At 44.1% G+C, this 20261-nt stretch overlaps 1 protein-coding gene across 8 annotated transcripts in view; it reads left to right on the forward strand.

Moving 5' to 3' along the window:
* Smarca4 (SWI/SNF related, matrix associated, actin dependent regulator of chromatin, subfamily a, member 4) overlaps positions 1 to 20261 on the forward strand; it is a 63501-nt gene that overhangs the window by 9046 nt on the left and 34194 nt on the right. For all 8 annotated transcript variants that reach the window (XM_048795101.1, XM_048795102.1, XM_015489036.2 and 5 more), the window contains exons 6-11: positions 7643 to 7764; positions 9232 to 9382; positions 10937 to 11100; positions 16381 to 16447; positions 17583 to 17693; positions 19370 to 19612. In XM_048795101.1, the coding sequence (XP_048651058.1) occupies positions 7643 to 7764; positions 9232 to 9382; positions 10937 to 11100; positions 16381 to 16447; positions 17583 to 17693; positions 19370 to 19612 (858 nt within the window). The remainder of the gene's footprint in view (positions 1 to 7642; positions 7765 to 9231; positions 9383 to 10936; positions 11101 to 16380; positions 16448 to 17582; positions 17694 to 19369; positions 19613 to 20261) is intronic.

The raw sequence follows: 20261 nt of genomic DNA on the forward strand, positions 1-20261 counted from the left end.
ATCACCACACATCAGTGTTAATGCATTGCCATTACCTGCCAAAAACTAGCCTTTTGGCAATTAGCTCCTGTTCTCTCCTCCAGCCTCAGGACTCCACTGATCTGCTTTCTGTCTCTGTTGATTTGTCTTTCGTAGACATTTCCTATAAATAATCTTTATTTTTAAAATATATTTTTTAGTTGTGGACCTTTATTTTTATTTGGTGCTTAGGATCAAACCCAGCACCTGGTACATGCTAGGCAAGTGCTCTATAGCTAAGCCACCACCCTAGCTCTGGACATTTTTTTACGTAGCATAATTTGAGGTTTATCCTTGTCGTTGTGAGTGTCAAGAACTTATTTTCCTTTATATTGTGAGTCATATGTTCCATCAAGTGGATATCGAAATTTGTTTATCCACACACCCATTGATGGGCAGTTGTGTTTCCATTCTTTTTGCTATTATGAATAATGTTGCTGTGAACATTTGCAAACATGTCTCTGTGTGGACATATGTTTTCATTTCTCTTGGGTAGATACCTGGGAGTGGAATTGCTGGGTCATATGGTAAGTTTATGTTTACCTTTTTAAGAAACTGCCAAACTGTTTTCCAAAGTGGCTATACCATTTCACAGGTTCCTGTTCTTCCATGTCCTCACCAACACTTGGTATTGTGTGTCCTTTTGGTTATAGTCATTTTAGTGAGTTTGTGGTGGTTTTTCATTGTGATTTTAATTTGCATTTTCTTAGTAACTAATGGTGTTCAGTATTTTTTCATATGCCCACATGTACCATTCATATAACTCCTTTGATAGAAGTCTGTTCAGATCATTTGCCCATTTTTAATTGGGTTGTTATCTTACTGAGTTGTAAATCCTTTACATAGTGTAGATCTTCATCTTTGATCTCATATATAACTTGTAAATTTTTCTTTTAGTGTGCTTGGTTTCTAATTTTTTTTTAGTACTGGGATTGAACCCAGAGGCACTTGACCACTGAGCCACATCCCCAGTCCTATTTTGTATTTTATTTAGAGACAGGGTCTCACTGAGTTGCTTAGCACCTCACTTTTGCTGAGTCTGGCTTTGAACTCAAAATCCTTCTGCCTCGGCTTCCAGAGTGCTGGGATTACAAGCGTGCGCCACCGCACTCAGCTGGTTTCTAATATTTTTAAAATTTTTACTTTTTCATGATAAACAGGATTGAACTCAAGGCCATTGTACCACTGAGCTACATCCCCAACCCTAATATTTTGATACAGGGTCTCAATAAGTTGCCCAGGCTGGCCCCAAACATGCAGTCCTCCTGCCTCAGCCTCCCTATTCACTGGGGTTACAGACTTGTGCCAGTGTGTCTTGGTTTTAACAAATTATTATCACCACCCTAATGCCACCCCCTGGTGTGAGGGATGGAACCCAGGGCCTCATGAATGCTGGGCAAGTGCTGTACCACTGACCTGCACTCCCAGCCCTACTTAACAGTTTTCTTAATGGTGTTGAGTCTTCTAGTATGTGAATGTTGAATGGCTTTCTTTCTTTTTTTTTGGTACCAGGGACTGAACCCAGGAGCACTTAACCACTGAGCCACGTCCCTAGCTATATTTTCTGTATTTTACTTAGAAACAGGGCCTTTCTAAGTTGCTGAGGTTGGCTGTGAACTCCCCATCTTCCTACCTCAGCCTCCTGAGCCGCTGGGATTATAGGTGTGCATCACCATACCTGGCTGTTTAGATTATCTTTTAATTTCTGTGTGCAAAGTATATAAATTTGCTACTTTTTAAAAATGTATTTTTATATATTTTATTCTTTTTGATGCTATTGTGATTAGAACTATTTTATTAATTTTTTTGATTAGTTTTAAACTTTTTCTGTTTTCTGATGTGGTGTGGATTCTTTAGTTTTTTTCACATACAGGACTATGTTATTGTTGAATAAAGTTTTCTTTCTTTCTTTTGTCTTATTGCTCTTGGTAAGTCCTCCAGTAGAATAAAAACTAGGAGAGCACAAATATTTTCTGCCTTTTCCATTTTAGGGGTAATATGTTCAGTCTGCCACTGTTGATATTAGTGATACGTTTTTGATAGATGTTCTTCATTAGGCAAGTTCTCTTCTGTTTGTAGTTTATTGAGAATCTTTTGTCCAGGAATGGGTGCCAGATTTTGTCTCTCTCTCTTTTTTTTTTTATTTGCTAGGGATCAAATCCAGGGCCTCACACATGCCAGGCAAGCACTCTCCTACTGAGACCTCCCCAGTTCCCTTGTTCTAAATATTTATTAAATGTTTTTTTCTTTTTCTTTTTTTTTTTGGTCTTTCATCTGTTAGAATGCTTTATTCGTTTAATTAATTTCTGGGCATTCAGTTTGTATTCCAATTTGTCGTAGTATGTAATCACACATATTATAATCATATATGTTGCTGTGTTGACAATATTTTTTTTTGAGGTCTTTGAATGTGTATTTAGGAAATTTTTTGTATTTAAAAATTTTTTTAGTTGTAGATTGACACAGTACCTTTATTTTCATGTGGTGCTGAGGATCGAATCCAGTGCCTTCCACATGTGAGGCGAGCACTCTACCACCAAGCTGTAATCCCAGCCCTTGTTTTTGTTTTTGTTTCTGTTTTTGCCTTATGAATGTAGGCCCTCAAATATGCTAGAGGCAAGTGTTTTAGCACTGAGTGATATATATATATACTCCCAGCCCTGTGTTGCTGTTGTTTTCTTCTATCATTGTGTTTCTGTCTGATTTTAGGTTAATATAGACTCTATAAAATGGTTTGGGAAATATTCCCTCTTCCTCTGTTTTCTGAATTTTTTGTGAAAACAGGTGTTCTTATAATTGATTAGGTTTACTAGTGAATTACTTTAGGCCTGATCTTTTCATTGCAGTTTTTTCTTTTTTCTTTTTTGGAACCAGGGATTGAACCCATAGGGTGCTTAACCAATGAGCCACATCCCAGCCCTTTTGATTTTTTTATCTTGAGATAGGGTTTTGCTAAGTTGCTTAGGGCCTTGATAAGTTACCGAGGCTGGCCTCAAACTTGAGGTCATCTTTCCTCAGTCTCCTGGGTTGTTAGGATTTTAGATATGTACCTGGCAGTTGTTAAGATTTTTTAATCATTTTTTCAATTATTTGTTATGGATTCTTTTCAGATTTTCTGTTTCTTGAGTTCATTGTAAACCATTGTAAATTTTGACTTCCTAGGAATTGTCCATTTTTAGTTACCTAATTTGATTTTTTTTTTGGTGGTGGGGGGGTGTTGGGCATTGGGCCCAGAGCCTCATTCAAGCACTCTACCACTGGTGCACATCCCCAGCTCTTTAAAGATTTTTCTAACTTGAAACAGGTTCTTGCTTAGTTGCTAAGGCTGACCATGAACTTGTGATCCTTCTGCCTCAGCCTCCTGAGTTGCTGAGATTATGGGCATGTGCCACAGTGCCTGGCACCAAGAATTTTTGTTGAAAAAATCTATCTAATTATGTCACTTTTTTTTTCTTTTTGACTGGGGATTGAACCCAGGGTCTCGTGCATGCTATCACTAAGCTATACACCACAGCCATTTTTGTGGACGATCTCACTTAAGTTGCCCACATTGGCCTTAAACTTGGAATCTCATGCCTTAGCCTCCAGAGTAGCTGGAATATAGATGTGTGCCACCATGCCCAGCTTTTGTTTCATGTATTTTGATGCTGTGTTGATAGGTGTGTGTTTATTCTGTCTTATATTTGTGTAGTCACTCCGGTTTTTTATGATTTTTGTTTGTATGGCATGTTTTTTCCATTTTTAAATTTATTTGTTTATAGTGTCATGTGGCAGTAATTGGCCTGTCCCCCCTACAGGGGATTGAACCCAGGCGTGCTTAACCACTGAGCCACATCCCCAGCCCTTTTAATTTTTATTTTGAGACAGGGTCTTGCTCAGTTTTGAGGCTGATTTTGAACTCAGGATCCTCCTGCCTCAGCCTCCTGAGCTGCTGGGATTACAGGCATGTGCCACCGTGCCCAGCTCCAATAAATTGCCTTTTGGTTGAGTTAATTTTACACCATTAACATGTGATACAACATATGATGAGGTTAACATTTGTCATTTCTGTGTCCTGTTTTTGTTCTTCCATTTCATTTTACTGTCTTTTATTATGTGGGTTAAATGATTTTTAGTGTAAGGACTTATTCTGTAAATTTTAATTTTTATAGTGTTTTAAAAATTACTTGGTAGTCACTCTGCAATTATAATATGCACCTTAATTTATCACATTTTTCTTGAAATTAATACTCAGTTCTGATAAAATATAGAAATTTTGCTCTAATGTAGCTCAATTTCCTCCCTTTCCTTTGCTGTTTTGGTCATGTAGATTATATCTATATTGTACAGTCTTATAGTTAATAGTGATGTAGTCTTGTGAGTTTTTGTTTTCTTTTTTTTTTTTCAGCAAACACCTTTAAAGGTCATGCTGCTGTTGTTGGTTTTTTTTTTTTTTGAGAGAGAGAATTTTAATATTTATTTTTTAGTTTTCGGCAGACACAACATCTTTCTTTGTATGTGGTGCTGAGGATCGAACCCGGGCCGTGCGCATGCCAGGCGAGCGCGCTACCGCTTGAGCCACATCCCCAGCCCTTGTGAGTTTTTCTTTTTGGTACCAGAGATTGAACTCAGGGCCAATTGACCATTGAGCCACAATCCTCGCCCTGTTTTGTATTTTATTTAAAGATAGGGTCTCACTAAGTTGCTTAGTGCCTCGCTTTTGCTGAGGCTGGCTTTGAACTCATGATCCTCCTGTCTCAGCCTCCCAAGGAGCTGTATTACAGGCATGCGCCACCATGCCTGGCTATAGTCTTGTGAATTTTAAAGGTGTTAGTTGAGAAGAAATAACGGAAAACATTATTACCACTTCTGGTGCTATTTCTTCCAGTGCATTTCAACCACATATACTGTCATGTCCTGTATGATTGAAAGACTAATTCTAGTTGTTTAGTTTTTGTTTTTCCCCGTAAGGCTATTTGATAGCAACGTGATATCTCATTCTGTTAATCTGGGATGTATTTCTGTTGTCTGCATTCTGGAAGCATAGTTTAGCTGGACATAGAATTCTTGGTGTCAGCTTTTTTTCTTTCAGCACTTAGAATATATTATTCCAGTACTTGCTACCCATTTGTTTCATATAAAAATTTTGCCACCAAATAATTGTATTGCTGCTCTTCTTTATTGTAGGATACTTTGTTTTTCTTTGTTCTCCTTTCTAGACTTAGTCTTTGTCTTTAACTCTTAACAGTAGACTGTAGAACTCTGTGTTTATTCTTTTTGGTGTTTGGTTAACTTATTTTATGGGTAGTTTTGTTTTTTCATCAAATTTGGGAAGTTTATAATTTGCTTTCTATTGGCTTTCTATATTTGTTGTCTTTAGTTCATATCATTTCCTTTAGTTCCTTGAATATATGTACAATAGCTTTAGACATTTATAATAATAGCTGCTTTGAAGACTTTGTATGCTAATTCCAACATCTGTGAACAGAGGTTCAGTTGACTACTATTTTCCCCCTGTCCTTTTTTTTTAAAAAAAATATTTATTCTTAAGTTTTAGGTGTAAATGTAAAATATTTTACATTTATGTGGTGCTGAGGATTGAACCCAGTGCCTCATGCAAACTAGGCGAGCACTCTACCACTGAGCCACAACCCCAGCCCCTCCCTCTATCTTTTGAAGTTCATTTTAGCCCCAGTGGATTCTGACTTCCAACCCTTGGCAGGGGTGTGGTGGTATTTTTTGTCTTTTAATTACTGTTTGAACCAATTCTGTGAAATGTTTTCCTCATGATGTGTGCTGCATCCGATGTATGCTTAGTTTATTTTTTGTTTTCTCCTCTTTGAAAGTCCTGGCTCTCTAGGAACAGATTGTGTTTCTTGGTGACTTGGTGGTCATGAAGTGGGTAGAAATTGTGTTCAAATGCTTTGAGTCAGAAGCCTGTGTCCTTCAAAAGTATCTGCAGGTAGCAGAACACATTCCAAAATGGGGCCATTTTCATATCCGTATTGGCTAGTACTTGTGATAGGGACCTTTCTTGTCTCTTCTGCAAATGTGTACAGTGTTGCCAGTAATGTGCTCTCTTTTGCCATGCTGAGACCCCCACCTTCTCCAATAGTGCCACTCCATGTGGGCAGTGCCATTACTGCTACTGTATGATTGAACCAACCTTCTGAGCCATAGCTGCCAGACCTCATGTCCTGCCCTGGCCAGCAAAATCTTCATGTTGAAGGCAGCCGAAGAAATAGAAGTGGTTCCAAGTAGCAGTACTATAAGCTCCCTCTCTCCTTTTCCCAACTCAGCAGTTTTTCAGAGATTAGCACTTTTTTGACTATCATATTTTTTTCTTTCTTTTTTTTTTTAGAGAGAGAGAGAGAGAATTTTAATTTTTTTTTTAGTTTTCGGTGGACACAACATCTTTGTTTGTATGTGGTGCTGAGGATCGAACCCGGGCCGCACGCATGCCAGACGAGCATGCTACCGCTTGAGCCACATCCCCAGCCCTTGACTATCATATTTTTGGTTGACTCTCAGACCTCTAAAATAGTCACTTTTGCCAATTTAGTCCAACTTTACTGTTGCCTTTTGGGGAAAAAATTTGCTCACCCCTCTTGGATTTAACCAGAATTCCCTTCCTTGTTTTAATTCCAGACATCATGTTATTAGTTTGGATAAGTTGGTGCCAGGTGCAGGTCTTTGCATTGTTCACCATTTATTTTAAATAATTTGGAAAACCATTTTGCATGTTCCACAGGATATCTTGCTGTTCTTTGATTGGAATTATTTAACTGATTAACTACAGATGTTTTTTTAAAAACTCTGTAAACAGAGTTCCATTACAGATAAGGAAAATAATCCACTGTGGTATTAAATGATTTATACAGGAGTATTAGAATGGTTCAGCGCTAAGAAATGTGTTTTTGTCTTTTATTAATCTGTCACGTGAAGTCCCAGTATCACTTGTTCAGTAAATGTAGAAAAGCCCTTTAAGGAAACCCAGTACTCCCACTTACTGTACAAGTTCATAGAAAACCCCTTAGTAAGCTGTCTGTTATCATTAGAATTGTGTCATATTGTAGATATTTGAACCATGTCAGTGAAGCTGGAAATAAATTATGAGCAGTACAAATTGAAAGTTGGCTATGAAGTACTTAAAATTTAGGGAATCCATGGGAATCAACTGAAAAACTGCTTGAGTAGGTCAGGCAACAAATAAAGTTTAATATTAATTACCTAATGGGGGTGGGAGGGATATCGTGTCTACTCCCCCCCCCCAAATTTTTTGTAGTTGAATATGGACAACTAAATAAACTTTTGTTTATTTTTATGTGGAGCAAAGGATTGAACCCAGTGCCTCACACATGCTAGGCAAGCGCTCTGCCACTGAGCTACAGACTCAGCCCCTGGTGTCTACTTTTAATAGCAACAGAACTATAGAATACCGAGGTACCTTTTAAAGAACTGTGTGGAATCAGTTAGAAAAACTAAAATAATTTACGGATTAATTAAGAGGCATGTCATTCTGGGCCAGGAAGAGGGAGTAATGGTTGTAAGAAATATCATTTGCTTCCAAAATCTCTTTATCTTGGGAGCCCTTCACCCCACTCATGGGATAAACTGGGATAACAACAAGCTTGTCTCTTGGTAGGAGGAGGAGGAAGAGCAGCCACAGCCAGCACAACCTCCCACCCTGCCTGTGGAGGAGAAGAAGAAGATTCCAGACCCAGATAGTGATGATGTCTCTGAGGTGGATGCTCGGCACATCATTGAGTAAGGGATCCTGTCACAACCTCTCTCACTAGCTTTCTGTAAGATGATACTGGCAGAAGCAGTTGGAGCCCCAACTCTTCCTAGATGGGATTCCCACTGCCCCATCACCAGCCACAAGAGACCATAAACAGAACAACTTTCTTTACTGCAGATTTTATTTACTTTTATAGGATTTGATGTAGGAAGAACACTCATGGTTCATCATAGGCTATGAGGTACAGTAGGTTGGACAACAGAAAGCTTCTCTCTTCTCACCATTTTCCCAGCCCCTCCCCACCATTTTCTTGCTGAAGGAAGCTTATTTCCAGCATTATGTGTATCATCTTCCAGAGAGATTTGCTCCATTAATAAGCAAAATGTGTTTTTTTATTTGTTTGCCTGAATCAAGGTCATACTGGGGCAAGCCTTATTTTTCTCATCAAGACATCTCTTCTATATACAGTCCTGTGTCCTTGCACAGGGAGTGTCCCCACTGTCTTCCATAGCTGAATATAACAAATAGCTGTACTCTAATTTTTCCTCTGGTGGTGGGCACTTAGATTATTTCTTAACTTTTGCTCTTGCAAGTGTAGTTATAATTAATGTGCTAATTTTATCATTAATTGTGATAGGGAGGTTATGGGGATTGTTACAATGAAATAGCACATCGAGAGTCTTATGTACATGATAGTTATGAAGGTTACTGCTGGAACAGAAAAAGATTGCAGGTTGAGCATCCCTAATCTGAAAATTCAAAATACTCCAAGTTCAGAAAGTTTTAGGTATCAGGACATTTTGGATTTCAGATTTTCAAATTTGGGATGTTCAATTAGTTACTCTATGTAAATATTGCAAAATCTGAAAAATTCCAAAATCTCATATACTTTTGGTCTCGAATATTTGCATAAGGAATTTTTACTGCAAACATTGATGTCAACAGAAGTATATTGGAGGCAAAAACCTGCACTAAATAAGAAAACACAGCTCACTGTGAAAGATTCCTAAGAACATAAAAACAGAAAGCCCAGTATAAAGTGAAATGTCAGAAGATAGATCACACATGTCTGATGTAAATAAATGTAGTTGAATATAGGCCACTTTTTAAAAAGGAAAGAATTCAGATTGGATCCTCAAATTGCCAAACTGTAAATGGTTCAGTGTGCATTTATTTCCCTGGAGGCTCTGGGAGCTTTCAGAGTAATAAATGAACTACATGATCAGTTTCTCATTAGCAGCAATGTTGCTAATGTGACAAGTATACTTTGGCTGCAAAGGTGGGATGGGGCCCCACAGCACCCAGTCTCTGGTCCTTCTGGGAGTGTGTTGGCTGCCCTTCCTGTCCTCAGGCTGTTGGTCGCACTTCTTCATATCTTCTAGTTTAGGCCACAGGTCATTGGACAGAAAGGGCCACTCAACACAGATTGCTTCAGCAGCACATTGCCAGAAATAGGAACGTGTGTCCTCACGGAACTTCCATCTTGCTCTCAGGAATGCCAAGCAAGACGTTGATGATGAGTATGGTGTGTCCCAGGCCCTGGCTCGTGGCCTGCAGTCGTACTATGCAGTGGCCCATGCTGTCACTGAGAGAGTGGATAAACAGTCAGCACTTATGGTCAACGGTGTCCTCAAACAGTACCAGGTAAGGCCAAAGGAGGTGGGGAGGCCCCACCAGCATAGCTATCTTGATAGAGGTTATCAGTATCTGCTGTACTCAGACCTGAGTTCATATTCCACTTTTTGTTTTTGGGCAACTCCCACCACCGTTTTTTGGTACAGGGGATTAAAATTTGAACCCAGGGGCACTTTACCACTGTGCTACATCCCTAGCCCTTTTTATTTTTTATCTTGAGACAGGGCCTTGAAAAGTTGCTGAGGCTAGACTAGAACTTGCGATCCTCCTGCCTCAGCGTCTTAAGTCTCTGGGAATACAGGTGTACACTATTGTGCCTGGCCCCTCTTCCCCTCTATAAAGCAGACATGATCTATTAACTACCAGAAGGAAATGAAGCTGCAGTAAATAATTTGTTGGCCGCCTGATCCATATAGGTAAAATTAGACTACTTCATCACTCTGGGTTTCTAAATCCCTTGATAGTCCTGCAATGTCGGCCCCACTTTCTCCTCAACATGTGTGATGATGGGGAGGAGAGCACAGAGGTTTAGTAATAGCTCAAAATCACATGGCTCAGGAATGGCCACATCTGTTGTAGAACTCACCACGACTCCTTTGTCTGTATCACCCGGAGCTCTGGGTAGGGCGAGAGTTGGTAGAGTTGGGAAGTTGCAGCCGTGGATGTACCCCTTCTTTGTTGCAGCAAGGGAGCAGGTCCTTTTTCCATGGCCCCACATCCCTACCTCATCTGTAAGATCCCAGAAGGTAACTGGCCTAACTCCAGCCAAAGAATACATCTCCCTGATTTTGTTTGGTTATAATCTCTATTCTCCAACTTTCCATAAGGGATTTCTCAGATCTTACATGCTCATATCAGCTTCCAAAATCCCACTGGAATTTTGCCAAGGCCTTTGTAACCAAAAGGATTGCAAATTAGCCAGAACTTACTTCCCTAATCATTTGGAATAACTTAAAAAATTTCCTTCATAATTTTGTATTTAGTGTAAAAGCAGTGTTCACTTTGATGCCTGTATTTTTGAAAGCTCCCAAGTTTCAGAAAGCCCATAGTTCATCCAAGATGCTATTTTGGGATTCACTGGTCATGGGATAGTGTCATCACCATGTGTCCCTGAAGCCCTAATAGTTTCTGGAATTTGAAAAATCACATTGTGTGGGCAGGCTTCCCCAGGTGCACTGTATGGGTCAGTGTCAGGAGGGTCAGATGGATATCATAAAGGTTAGAAATGAAATGATCTAATGTGCACAAGAATCTTCATTTTTTTAGGGTGTTAGTGATGGAACTAGGGCCTCGTACATGCTAATTTATCACTAAGCTAAAAACCTTACCCTTACGAAGTAGAACTTTTGTATACATACATTACTAAAATGCATAGCTACCCTGAGATTTCACAAAAAAGATTGCTAAGAATGAGACTAAGCAAAAAGGACTGGATTGGTCCAGAGCAAAATCTTTATTCAGGTGGCTATGGATGGGATGTGGTCTGTGTGGGTCTTGTGACTAGCAGTTCCTTGGAATCTGCCTGGGGTTTCAGTTGTAAGATGGCCATTTCTGTTCCTACAGATCAAGGGCTTGGAGTGGCTGGTGTCCCTGTACAACAACAACCTGAATGGCATCCTGGCCGATGAGATGGGTTTGGGGAAAACCATCCAGACTATTGCGCTCATCACATACCTCATGGAGCACAAGCGCATCAACGGGCCCTTCCTCATCATAGTGCCTCTCTCGTAAGTGCACCTGCTCCTGATTCCTTTGGTTGGACTTCCCTCATACACACCCCACCCCCCTGCCCTGAGTCTGTTGGGCTCTCCTAACAGTTTCACAGACTGGCCAGCTTAAACAATAGAAATTTATTAGGATGTTTATATTGGATTGGGGCTATCCTTTGACCTCATTTTAATATCATTACCACTAAGGACCATGTCTCCAAATATGGTCATACTTTGAGGTATCAGTTATTAGAACTTCAGTATATGAAAAGTGAGGGCCACAAGTCAGTCCTCACCAGCCTGCCTCTGACTTCCAGGGGCTGGAGGAAGGGTCCCTGTCCATCCATCCCCTAGGGCAGCTTTTGCAAAATGTTTTGACTTCTCCTTTGTGCCCACAACCAGGCAGTTGTATACATGGGGGTTGCTGGAGACAAAAGCCTACCATTGGAGAGCAGAATGTCTGTGGCTCTGTTGAGCAAATGCTCTTTACTCCCTTGTTATCTTGTGCACCCTGCCAGGGACCCCAGAGCTCTCTTAGTCACATCCCAGTTTCTTCCACATATCACAGATGCTCAGGCATGGTTGGATCTGGGTACCCAGCAACTATCTGGGAGGGGGGGGGTCTGTCATTTATCATCTCTTACCTCGACTACTGTCTTCCTTCCAGCAGGCTAAGAGCCTGCCAGCCACCCTGGACATCTATCCCTCTTCCCAGTTTGGCACCTGCCACAAAAAGGGTTTTGCCTAGACCTTTTCCAGAAACCACAAGATGTCCCTCCTTGTCCAGCTAGGGTCCAACATCTGGCCCTAAACCAATCCCTGAGCTGGTATGGTCTGCTCTACGTAGCCAGGCCTTTGCATGTTACCTGACCAGGTCCCGGAGCACAGCCCCCTAAGCCCAGCCAGATGCTCACAGGGCCACTTTAGCCTACAGTCAGCATTTTCTAGGCTGTCTTTGTCCTTCACAAGCTTGACACATCTGAATCCCGGGCAGGCATCTGGGAGACTGGCTCTTGGTTTGGGTTTGTCTGGTGTGACCTGTTGTGGTGCTCTGCCCTGTTCTGTGTGGTGGCCAAAGACACAAACTGCGAGGCACTCTGTCACGGGAGGATAACTTCAGTTTCTCAGTTATGAGGTGCCTACAGGTTTCCCTGCTATGAAACCTATGAGTTTCTCTTTGTAATTAGTATCTTGTGGGTGGCGCTTAGCCTGTGCATGAATATCCGACTTCTCCTCCTTTTCTGTAATTGCAGTCACCAGTGGGTGAGCCTTGCCTGAAATGATCATTACACAGGAGTTGCCAGATTCATGGTCATGTGTTTCCATCATTCCTCTCAGCATGTTAGTTGAGATTTTGCCATTAAAAGAGTGTCCCAGGGGCTGGGGATATAGCTCATTTGGTAGAGTGCTTGCCTCGCATGCACAAGGCCCTGGGTTCAATCCCTAGCACCACACACACAAAAAGAGAAACTGTCCCACCGGGCATGGTGACACATGCCTATAATCCTAGCAGCCTGGGAGGCTGAGACAGAAGAATTGGGAGTTCAAAGCCAGCCTCAGCAACTGTGAGGCACTAAGTAACTCAGTGAGACCTTCTCTCTAAATTAACTACAAAATAGGGCTGGGGATGTGGCTTAGTGGCCGAGTGCCCCCTGAGTTTGATCCCTGGTACAAAAAAAAAGAGCTGTCCCTCCCCTCATTTATTCGGCTGCTCTGTTTTTTGCAGCAGAATGTGCTCATGGATATTTGATAATATTGATATATTTGTTTATTGCTTAAATTGTCCTGGATTTGGCCTAGGATCTCTTCAGCTGGTTCCTGTTCTTTTTACACAAGTCTGTCACTCTGTTGTAGAGTTGGTTCACAGTAGCTTTAGATTTACGGAGAGGTTGCCAGCTCCAGTGTCCTCTTGCCTGGTTTCTCTTACTGTGGATCCCGCTTCCCTTCCCTCTGCCCCATTGCCAGGACTGTGGAGCCAGTGCTAGCCCATTATTACTAAATAAACCGTGTACTTTATTGGGGTTCACTTTTATTTTCCTCACTGTTCATTTATTTTCCAGGATCCCATGTTGTATTTAGCTGTCACCTTAACCTCCAGATCAGTGACAGTTCCTTCAACTTGCCATAGTTTTCATGACCTTAGAGTTTCTATAAGTTTGGTTTTTCTTTTGGTACTGGGGGTGGAACCTGGAGCCTTGTTCATGCTGGGCATGCTGCCTCCACTGAGCTACACCCGCAGCCCCCCAACATGACAGTTTGGAAGATTAATCAGGTGTTTTGTAGACCATTCTTCAGTCTTGGGTCTCCCTCTGGCCTTTTTTTTTTAGTGATTGACCAAGGGCTGACTTTTAGGCAGAAGAGCACAGAGGTGAAATGCCCTTCTTTTTTAATTTATTTTTTAAAATATTTATTTCTTAGTTGTAGTTATTTATTTTTATATGGTGCTGAGGATCAAACCCAGAGCCTTGCACATGTGACGTGAGCGCTCTGCTGCTGAGCCACAACCCCAGCCCTGAAATGCTCATCTTAACTCATCGTGTCAAAGCTACACACTGTCAGCTTGCGGTCACTGCTGATCTTCAACATGAAGCAGGTTAATCACATGGCTTGCTATGAAGTTACTCTTTTTCCTCCACTTTCTTACTGTATTCTTTCAAAAATGTTCCTAATCTCAGTCCACACACAAGAATGTAGAGTGCAGTTCCAGCTTTCTGAGTAGTGAGGTTGTGGACATTATTGGAATTCTCCCCATTTATTACCTTTCTCAGTCATTTTACAGCAACGACTGATGGATATTTAATTTTTCATTGGACTACACACCATTACTGGACTGTGTTTTTTTTTTTTTTTTTAATTCTTTCCAGCTTTGGCCACTGGGAACTCTTGGGGACATAACTGCCCCTTTGACAGGCCCCTCACTGTGGTGGTTTGGAGATAATCCAGGCTTATCTGTCCATTTCCTGGAATTTGCCCATTCTCTTTGCATATAATAACTTTATTTATTTGTTTATTTATTTATTTACTTTTATCAATGCTGAGGATGGAACCCAGTGCCTCACCTGTGGTAGGCAAGTTCTCTACCACTGAGCTACAGTCCCAGCCTTGCCTCTTCTCATGGAGCCCTGCTTTCTCTAACAGGAGGATGGTGTTGGAAACCTTAATGGTAGAGCACTTTTGTAGCATGTGCAAAGCCCTGGCTCTAACCCCAGTACCACAAAACAAGCTAACAAAGCCAAAAAAAAAAAAAAAAAAATCCCCACAAGCTGGGTTCCACATGTGCCTGTTGCTTTTGAGTGTCATTGTTCCAGGCCCTCAGAGTGGAGAGCACTAGGATGTGCAAGTCTCTGTACTACCCCTGTGCACACACAGTCTTTAGTGGCTTCTCTTTCATCTTTGGTTATGTTGAGCTGAACGCACTTAGCCTGGTCTGCGGGGTGCATGGTAACTCTCCTTCCTTGCTGACACATCCATTTCCAGGAGCTGCACAAAGCAGTTACAGAACAGTTCACCCCTGGAGAAGTCATTTCCTCACTGGAGTGCAGTGTGCTTCGTACCTTTCCCCTGTCTCCAAGCTCACAGATTGCAGTTAAAACCCCATTACCAAGGTTGTTGGTGCTAGCTTACCCTACTCACCTCAGTGAAGTTGTGCCCCAGCCTGACCTGTGGCCTTTTCTCCCCATGCCTCCCCCAGGCAAGCATCCACTCTGTCCAGCATCATCTCCTCCAGGCCAGAAGAGCTACTGTGCCCCAGGGCGTATTTGGTGTTGTGGCATCGGGCTGCCCTATTCCACCCGTTGGGACTTCACTACTCTGCCATGAACCTCTGGCCTTGCCTTAGATTGTTGTCACTCTGGCCTGTCTTCTCAGTTCCTTTCATGACATAGTGGCTCTTGCCTCACCTGCTGTAGACCTTGGGCTTTGGCTGTTAGTTTCTCTCTCTGTCCCTCAACTGTCTCCTGTTGCTCCTTGTTATAGAAATAGGATCTCTGACTGAACCAGGGAGGTGTTTCTGATCATAAGGGGAGTTGCACGCCAGGCTGTCTGGGGCAGGTCTGGCAACTCTACAATGCCATCAGGTGTTCAGACTCCTGAAGTTTTCTGCTCACACCCTTAGCCAGTGACACCTGCTTTCAGGTTCTTGCTTCATGGTTGCAAGATGGTTGTACTGCCTTCACCATCTCATCTGAGTTCCAAGGCTGATAGGCAGGGCAAAGGGCAACAGTAGCTTTTGGCAGCCAAACATTTTCAGATATTACCAGTCTACCTGCTTCCTTCCTTTCACCCCAGTGATTTGAGCTTCATCTCATTGGTTGGGACTGTGCCCACTCCAATGACTGGCTGCTAGGGAGCCTGGGAAGTGTGAGTTTGTGGTGGACTCACCACCACCTCAGTGTGGAGGTACTTGGAGAGAGGTGCTAAGGGAGACTTGACCATGTCTGCTATTCATCTGTGTGTGTTGTGTCTTCTCTTTACAAATCACCAGGTCTAGATGTTCTGAGTGGCTTCCTTCCATTACCAAAAACTCATGTCTCAACCTTTCTCCCAGAATCCTACTCCTGTGATCTTAATTTATCATCACCTTCATACTCTCCTGAGTGTGTTCCCTCCAGGGAATGGTTCCTTGCCACTCCCTCCACCACGTTCCACCTGCTCCATGTTCTCTTGTATCTTCCCTTTCCCTCCTGTCATCATCTGACCTAGGTTGTCTAAGAGGAACAGCCTCAGCTTTTTGCTCCTGCCCTGTCCCTGCTGCTCTAGCCTTCCCCTTCCCCTAGCATGACCAGACTTCTGCTTATGGCCTGTATTCCATGTCTGACTGTCAGGACACGTCAGTAGTGCCATTTTCATTCAGAGATGGTGAAAAGAACCCTCAGTGTCTCCTACCTTCCCAGGGGGGAACAGCACAATCACTAGCATGGTTCTGAGCTTGAGACCCGGCTCTAAGAGGCTATGTGGTTTTCCTGGCACCAGTATGTGGTGTATTCCCAAAGAACTAGTCTCCGGGTCTCCCATCCAGATTCATTCTGGCTTATCCCATCTGAGCAGCAGCTACCCGTCCTCATCACCAGTTGGCATGCTTCTGATCCTACATGCTTCTGGAGTGCCTTCCTCTTCTCTGCCCAACTGCTCCTTGGGGCCCCAGAGAAAGGGGCCTCCTGGTGCTTCCTGGCCTTTCTTCCCGCACTCAGCTGCTATGTGACAAATTCAGTTACCCTGTCACCTCGAGAGCCGTGACCATGTCAACCCTGATGTTTCTGACCAACATGAAACTTGACTATCCCTTCCTTGTGCCACCAGGACACTGTCAAACTGGGCATATGAATTTGACAAGTGGGCACCCTCTGTGGTAAAGGTGTCCTACAAGGTACGTGACAGCCTGCAAAGGTTTCCTGTGACTCTTTAAGGGATGTGGGCAAGGGGAGGGGAGGGAAAGAGAAGACAGGCACATCCATGCACACTAATGGTACAGGATTTTTATGTGCATTTTTATATTTTGTATATATAGGGTCATAATATTGCAGAATTGGGGTCACTTATTTGGGGGTATAAATGCATATTTTTAAAAATTAAGTTATGGACTCGTTGTGGAATACAGTTTTCACATTGTGTACATTGAAACACATAGTAGACATCGATGCTTTGCTGGAGGATTTTGTGGTTTTCAACCAAGCTTTGATTAAAAATCCATTAGTGTATGAGGACCTAATGAACATACATCATGGGCTGTTGGGTGACAGGGTACACAAGGTGCTGTGGGCCCAGGTCAGGCCTGGTCAGCACCAGCTGCCCTTGCTGCAGATCTCCCAGGTCCAGGTCCTTCATCCTGTGCTGTGAGGCTCTCAGCCCATGGCAAGTTAGAAGCTTGACAGAGAGCACTTTGTGTTTGAGGGCCTAGAGAGGACAGCAGCTGTTGGGTTTGAGGGACCATGGGTAGCTCTATAGATAACAGTTTAGGGAGCCTTGAAGCTCAGTGTGTCTGGAACATGATCCTGGACAAAGCCCTGGTGTCCATCTTAGACCCTTGTCATGTGGGTTAGGGATTTGGAAATGAGGGACGGCACAGGTTTGTGGCTAGGGAAAAGGCTGGAATGATCACAGTGTCCGTCAGTATGCATAGGAGGGGCTCTAGCTTCTGGGTTGGGAACCTGTGAAGAGGGGTTGCTCAGCCAACAGGCATGCAGGTGATGGAGGGCCGGGAAGCAGTAGTCCCCTTTCTCTGGGGCCCCAAGGAGCAGTTGGGCAGAGAAGATGAAGGTACTCCAGGTAGTAGGCAGCACAGCTCCCCAAGGGGCCCCACACTCTGCTATCCTCTCCCTATAGTTGGTGCTCTGCATATCAAGGTCAGCACCAACCAGTCCCTTACCCACCACCTTTGCATGCCACCTCTGACAAGACCAAGCCCTTCTTCCCTGTCAGGAGTGCCATCCAGGCAGCTGCTGGGGTGCCACGCTCACTTGCATTGCCTGTGATGCTGAGGTATATTTGTCGTGTCCCCACAGGGCTCTCCAGCAGCAAGACGGGCTTTTGTCCCCCAGCTCCGCAGTGGGAAGTTCAATGTCTTGCTGACAACCTATGAGTACATCATCAAAGACAAGCACATCCTAGCCAAGGTAATGTTTGCTGCCAAAACCACATCAGGCCAGGGGCTCCTGGGCTGCTGGGAAACTGCTGCTGCCTGATCCATGCTGTCGTGTGTGTGTATGCCCCAAAGCCCCTTGCAAGGGACTTCTCAGTGACTCACATAAATGTACACACATAAGAAGACAGCTACCCTGGGTGTGGAGGAGGTGACCACAGCTTTGCCTTTCTGAACGTCTCAAGGCTGGCCCCAGTTCAGATCCAAGGGTTGGGGCTGTCCTCAGAACATGTGAACTAGCTCCTCTTGGGTGTCTTCCTGAAGCTGCTTCTCATACAGTGTCTCCTGACCTGCCTGCATGTCCCACTTGGGCTGAGGATAGACTGGCCTTGTCGTCCCTATCTCTAGTAGCCTCAATTTCCCCTCCTTTGGGGCCATGCCGCCCACCAAAGACCATGAGACAGCTAGGGTTTGAGGAAGAGGATGACGGCTGAGAACTCAGGCTGAGGTGCTGTTGGCCTATCAGCCTCAGGCCTTTATGTTGGGGACTGCTCAGGCCTGGAAGTTTCTTGGGTGATGTGACTGAAGGCACCTCCTGCCTGCACTGATGAATTACTGAGCATGTGCCATGGTCCAGGTATAGGCAGATGCAGTCCCATGCCTGCTGTAGCTCCTCCTGTCTGGGAAACTTCAACTGAATAGTGTACAGCAGGCCTCATTGCTGACCATAGGGAGCACTGAGTGGAGAGTTTTTGACCCAGGGACATTTGCCATTTACCACACTCCTCACTGTATGCTGGTAATGGTGGTATCTGGCCCTCTGTGTGTATTCTGGGGTTGACAGGTGAGGAAACTGAGGTCCTGGAAACTGAGGGTAGAATCTTGTCCTCCAGCCTGTACTATAGTGTCTCTCCTGCAGGTGTAATATAAAGGTAGGCCCATCATGAGCCCAGGAACAAGGCCCTGAAAATCCTGTTTATCTGCCATGGCTGGATATTATTTGTAGAAGGAGGCTGCTGAACCCCCAGATCAGCACTGCCCTTGGGTACCCTGACCTGACATGTGCTGCCTTCCTCAAGCCTCACAGTATCCCTAGGAGGCGTGCATGGTTCCCATTAGACAGAGGTTGAAGCTGGGCTCATTGTGATCCACAGAGACTTGCCTTGAGATACCCCAGAGCTCCTGCCTGTGGTCTCACACTGTGTCGAGCCCTGTTCCATCTGAGAATCACCCACAGACTCTCGGAGTGGCTGGATAAGGCAGGGCTCCTTGGCACTGGAGTGCCTCACGTTCCGACCTCCCTGGGCTCTTGGCTGCCCTTTGAAATATGCTCTGCTCATTGAAATAGAGCTGTCACCAACCTTATTGCACAACCCATACCCCAGGGGGCCTCACTGATCAGTGAGCATTTTCTATGTGCTAAAACTGGCATATATATATATATATTTTTGAAAACCATAATACTGTTCTGCTATGTGCTCTTTATCTGACAAAGTGGTCAGAGGCTCATCTCCCTTCCATGTATCCTGGAGCCTGTGTGGCTCTTCCGTGTGTGTGCGTGTTGGGGGTGGTACAGTGTAATGCCATGTTCTCAGGAGCTCTCCCCCACCGAGCCTTCCTGGTTGGTGGTGACCATTGCCTCTGTTTCCAGCATGAGGTCCTTCAGGGCAGCCCTGCTGTCCCCCTGACCACCTGTGCTCTGACCTATAGATCCGCTGGAAGTACATGATTGTGGATGAAGGCCACCGCATGAAGAACCACCACTGTAAGCTGACACAGGTCCTCAACACGCACTACGTGGCCCCTCGGCGTCTGCTGCTGACGGGCACGCCACTGCAGAACAAGCTCCCCGAGCTCTGGGCGCTGCTCAACTTCCTGCTGCCCACCATCTTCAAGAGCTGCAGCACTTTTGAACAGTGGTTCAATGCTCCCTTTGCCATGACCGGGGAAAAGGTGGGTGTGTGCCTGGCCACACCCTGGTAGGGTGGGAAATGGTGGTCATGGTTATGCACCTTGCATTAGCAGCCACACCTGCTTGGATCATCCTGGCTCAGCTGGCTCCCAGGATCAGTGTGTATTGTGCCCCCACAATACACTGCCCCTGGACCCTGAAGCTAGAGGAGCCACAAGGGGACCCTTGTGTAGAGATGGACAGATCAGGAGAGAAGTCCCAGGGGTTTATGTGGCCCTGGGATGGCCCTAGGCCCTCAGGGTATGAATGGCACATTGAACTACATCCTATTGGGCATTTCAGGGAGTCCAGGATTCACCCTGAGAGCAGGAGGGACCTATAAGGTCTTGGTTGAGGCACCTGTTGTTGGGCTCTGTTTTATGTTGTTTTCAGAGATTGTTGTGACCAATGTTGAAATGTCTGGATACTGTGGTGGCATGGTCAGTCTGAAGGCCACACAGTGGCACATTGGCTGTGAGGGGCCTATCTACATGGTTGATAACATGTCCCTGAGCTAGCTCCGAGCACAAAGTCCACAGCACGTTGTGCTTTGGGGGTTTGACATATTGTGGGATGGCCTATGTGACCTCTTGTTAAGGTGACTTAAGCGGCCAGGCCCTGCAGACGTGGGCATAACTTAGGTTAGCAGTA

This window comes from Marmota marmota, unplaced genomic scaffold (genome assembly GCF_001458135.2).
Source record: "Marmota marmota marmota unplaced genomic scaffold, marMar, whole genome shotgun sequence".
Taxonomy (NCBI): domain Eukaryota; kingdom Metazoa; phylum Chordata; class Mammalia; order Rodentia; family Sciuridae; genus Marmota; species Marmota marmota.